Consider the following 4,894-nt stretch of genomic DNA (forward strand, 5'->3'; position numbering starts at 1 on the left):
CAACACACACACACACACACACACACACACACACACACACACACACACACACACAGTGTTTCTGCACAATCCCTCCTCATATGTGTGTGTGCAGCCCCTCATTCCTTGGCACCGAGCAGCTCCGATCTCACCTCGGCGCTGATCCACAGGCCCGTAAAACAACAACAACAGCAGCCGCCCCTTGAATCAGAGTGAAAATGGAAAAACAAGGTGCAACAAGAAGAATCCTTTAAATACCAGTTCAGAACATCCCAAAGCCCCTCTGCCTCCCTCCATCCTGCCTGCAGCGCCGCAGGCTTCAGCCGGCCGGTTGAAAAGCTGACAAGTGGACGGACTCGCTGCGGTCGCACACGTCCACGACCGCACACTCACAGACACTTGCAGCTCCTCCGATGCTCGGTGACAGGCGAGGGAAGGAAAGAGAAAAAAACACCACAAGAGGCGTTGGTGAAAGCTGTTAGCCTCAGACCTCTCAGAGCGATCGTATGAGTGACAGACCAGGCCGGGGTTTGGCTCCACAGTAGCTTGACCACAGGCTTGGATCCATCACCGCTGCTGACCAAGCCATGAGGGCCTGGAGGAGGAAGGAGGGGAGGCCTGTAAAAGCAGAAGTGCAGACCATCACATTTATAATGACGGGACAGACAGAACTAATTAGAAGTGAGTAGCTCTGGTGGAAATCATGACTGAGATCCAGCCTGTAATCCATCATATGACGTTTCCGTGTACGATCCAGTCACATGGAGTCTGCAGAGGAAGTAACGTCCCCGTACTTTATTTATTACCGCTACCTTTTCCCGCTGCATGTTTCAGTTTGACTGCCTGAGATGATGTCAGAGCGTGTTCCTGAAGTCACGTGTGAGCCACAGTGACAGGAAGGAACAAGACAGGATGAGTAATGGGCAGAAGCAGAAGGCAGAGGAGCATGGGGAAGGCTTTCAGGGATTCTGGGTGGTCCTCTTTGGTCAGATGTCAGTTCTGATGCACAAAATATGGCTGCATGAGTTAGGGCTTCCTCTCATGTTCCCGCTGCGTATTTCGGCCACTCAAGGCGGCGCTAACAAGGCCAGGGATCTCTTGTGGTGTTCGTGTCCTTCAAGAAACCACCAGCAGTAACATTGGCTGGCATCAGGTTTGAAATCTTGGGGGGAAAGTCTTAGAAAAACAAGAACTGCTCTTTAAGTTAAGTGTCTGAGTGAAAACCTAAATATAGCCACGGTTCAGACGGTGAGGATTAACCGGCTCCGTCCTGCTCCAACAGCAAACCCGACCGAGAGCCACCTGCAGCAGGATCCAGCGAGGAGGCGGCCCACTCCAGCACGGCTCCTCCCACCAGCGGTCCCACCAGTCCAGAGGTGGAGCTGGAAGAACCGGACCTCATGCCCGGCCTCGGAGGAGAGGAGCTGCCTCACATTCTGCTCCCCGACAGCCTGAGCCAGCTGGAGGAGTTCGGACGTCACAAAAGGCCTCGCAAGGCTCACCGCGGCCACGGCAGGCCTCGCCTCTTCAGCGACCTGTGGGTTCGCATCGGAGACGGGTGAGATCTCTGTTATGATCTGTGACTGATGTGTAGCTAAAGATGTTCAGCTTTGTAACGCCACCTGAAACAGAAATAACGGGTTGCAGGTGGACATCTGCTAAGAGTTCACGATGAGAGTTGATGAAGATGGAAATGTAGAGCTGGTCCAGCATGGTCCTCATGGGACAGAGGGACCATGTTGGATCAGGATCAGGATCAGAATCAGAATCAACCTTAATGGTCAAGTATGTACACAACATACAAGGAATTTGCTTTCTGCTGTTGGTGTCGCCCCGGGAATTTACACGAATAATAGAAATAGGAAAATTAAAAATTTGAATAAAATAAAACATAAAAATAAAATAACTAACGAAAGAAAAGAATAAAATATAATAAATATGAATAAAAAATAAAACAAGATCATAAGACAAATATATACAAGAATTTACACATCTAGTAGAAAAAGTTTATGTACATGAGTTTAAATGTGATCTTCTATAAAAAATAAAGCTACTGAATCATCCGACACACGTGTGCACTAGAAACACTCGATTCGTTGCTCATCACATGTGCAGAACAAACCTGTGAGACAACCAGGCAGTCGGTCTGAAGGCAAAACTGCAATTTAAAACAATGGAACTGGCAAATGATGAAGCTGTCATGTGAGACGGATGTCCTGCAGCACGTCTGACCTGCACATCAGAGGTCCTCCCTGCACGGCGCCGTCACGTGGTTCAGGTCCGTCACACAGTGAGCACTGAACCAAAGTCTGACCTGGAAATCAAACCTGCACAACAAGCTGTTATATTGGTCAGAAAGACTGCAGCGATATATTTTCTGCTAGCGGCTGAAATGCTGACCGCCGTCTGGCTCCAGCCACGTCCTCCTGAACAGACATTAAAGCTGGAGCCCATAATATGCACATTAACAGGTTTATAATCGTGTTCTGTGAGTCTACTGGAAAAGGTTTACAGGAATTAATGTAAAAAACACATTTGTTTTTCTCGTTATGTGCATTGCTGAGGCCCTGATGCTCAGCGTCCGTCTGGTTTCAGCCTCTCTAAGGCTCCCTATAGGAGGATAGGTGGACGGCTCAGAGCCTCCTCGTGGCCAGACGAGCTGTCAGGAAGGTCTTATACCAACGTGTGACATGGTCCCGTAGATCCACAGCAGAAAATGAGCTGGATTTTAGTACAGAGCGACGTCTGTGGAAGAGAATAACTCTGACCTGTAGGTTTTATACGTGTGTGCCAGCCCTTTAAAAAAAACTACAAAACACACTAAAGGCATTGAAGTCCTCGTCCAAAGACAGAACCGGCTCTTCAGTGTAACCTGCAACAAAACAACATGTTAGAGTTCCTCTGAACACTTATAATCTTTCCTTTTTAGTGACACTGAGGACGTCCACGTTCCTGTTGTTCTCTAAAGCAAAGGCTCTCTGTTCTCCGTCTGCTTTCCTGTTTTGTGAAACGTCCTGCGATGTGTTCTGCCAGCGCTGCGTTGCGTTGGGCAGAAGAAGCGTTGCGTTGCCGCTCCTCGTTGGCGTGATGCCTCAGAAAACTCTCCCAGAACTCCCGTCAGCTGGCCTCATCTGAAACATCCAGCAGCTCACTTATGCCACAAATGTTTTCAGAAAACATTTCTGCCAAACTGTTTTCGGAATAAAAGAGAGAGTTGGTCGGAGCAGATAGCCTGAAGTGTCGTCCAATCAGAGGCAGCCCGTGTTTGAGCCATCGTAGGGTGGCCAATCCGGCGCTGACCCCTGCTGAGGAGCAGCTGGTAGTCATCTGTCCCAGTTGTCCTCCAATCAAACGCCCACGGTGGGGAAGCAGTGAAACTCTGCTTTATTGGATTTATTTCAGACACAGGATCATAAAGGCAAGAAGAGAAAAGAAAACACACGACCTGGAAAAAAACAAACCATTTAACAAACAAAGAAGTTAAAATAAATGGTGTGTGAAAGGAGCAGGAGGAAGGTGAGCTCGTTAACTCGTACCTGTGACAGATCGTTACTGCTTCCTGTAAACCTGATGCTTAAAGACCTCTCTAGAAACCCCAGCAGCACCTTGACTGTTCCACATTCTTGTTATTTTCACAATTCCTCAAGTATGAAAAGGTGCTGATGTGCCATAACTGGGTCAGGCCGATGGCCGGCTGAACCAAACCCGGTTCTGCCAAAGGTTTCCTCCTCCCTCCTGACAGACGCACCGAAGTGCTTCCTTCAGTGGAATCTGAGTGAAACTTTAAATCTGTTGAGTTTGTGTAGAAAAACCTCCTGACGCTGAGTTCATAAGTTGGTGCTGTATAGAACTGAACTGGACCAGCTCACGGCCCGTTCTGAACCCAGCTCATCCTCTTCTTTCTTCCCTCCTTCCTCCAGCACCACTCCACCGCCGAGCGTCCGGATCATCAACGGCTACGTGACGGTGGAGCCTCCACTCACTCACCAGCAGCAGCACAGGCGGGTGGAGATCTCGGCTACAGAGCAGCAGCCCCTCACCTGGCCCTCCTCCCCCCCACCGAGCTCCAGCTCAGCCCGGCCCGGTTCAGTCTACAGCGCTCTGTCCTGGATCTCAGCCTGGCTGTTATCACACATGCTGCTCACCTCCTGACCACAACACGGTTCTTATCTTAAGACACTGCTGCATCCATACCAGGGGAGTGATAGAGGACAGGAAGACCATCATGCAGACACAGAGACGGAGACGAGACGTCCTCAGGAGGGACAGTCCGGCTGTCAGAGACCAGCTCCAGTCTGAAGGAACGCCGAGTCTACAAAACAACAAGTCTCAATAAGCTTTTAGCCGAGCAACGAATGGATCATGTTGGACTGAAGAGGGTGGAGTCCAAACCTCAAGAAAGCATTAAGATAGCGTAACAAACACATGAAGAAGTCTTCTGCCTGTGTAGAGAAACCAGGCTGCCCTTAACAGTGAGACTAGAACATACTAACGCCAGCTAAACTCTGTGATGCTGATCTGAATGAGGCGGAGCGCTCGGTGCCACTCTGTAAATTGTGCATTTTGTTCATAAAGAAATATTGTATATTTATTATTTCTGGAAGAAAAGAGTATATTTTCCTGCTTTTTGAAGATAAATGAAAAAAAATAAACTCTGAAAACTCACAAAGTGCTCTGAGAGTCGCTTCTTTGCAGCTCCTTCAGACTGAAGTTCATGAATTCGTCTCCAACAGCCTCCTACAGAAGGCAGAAGGACAAAGCCAGATGCTGCTGAGTCCTACCATCTTCAGAGAAGTTCTGGTTGAAACAGACCCTCTGGACTCATTAGGAAGCATGCTGACGCTGGACAGCTGTAAAAGTTTGTGTGTAGAGGAGAGACCTGTGCACCAGGTGGTCCTCTGCTGCCATCTGCTGG

The 4,894-nt window shown here is 49.0% G+C and overlaps 1 protein-coding gene across 1 annotated transcript in view; it reads left to right on the forward strand.

Moving 5' to 3' along the window:
- Nucleotides 1–4,573, forward strand: part of LOC103372724 (metalloprotease TIKI2-like) — a 41,237-nt gene extending 36,664 nt beyond the window's left edge. The window contains exons 8-9 of the mRNA XM_008302431.1: nt 1,262–1,537; nt 3,900–4,573. Of these exons, the coding sequence (XP_008300653.1) occupies nt 1,262–1,537; nt 3,900–4,131 (508 nt within the window). The 3' untranslated portion in view covers nt 4,132–4,573. The remainder of the gene's footprint in view (nt 1–1,261; nt 1,538–3,899) is intronic.
- The last annotated feature ends 321 nt before the right edge of the window (nt 4,574–4,894 follow it).

This window comes from Stegastes partitus, unplaced genomic scaffold (assembly GCF_000690725.1).
Source record: "Stegastes partitus isolate 25-593 unplaced genomic scaffold, Stegastes_partitus-1.0.2 Scaffold1815, whole genome shotgun sequence".
Taxonomy (NCBI): domain Eukaryota; kingdom Metazoa; phylum Chordata; class Actinopteri; family Pomacentridae; genus Stegastes; species Stegastes partitus.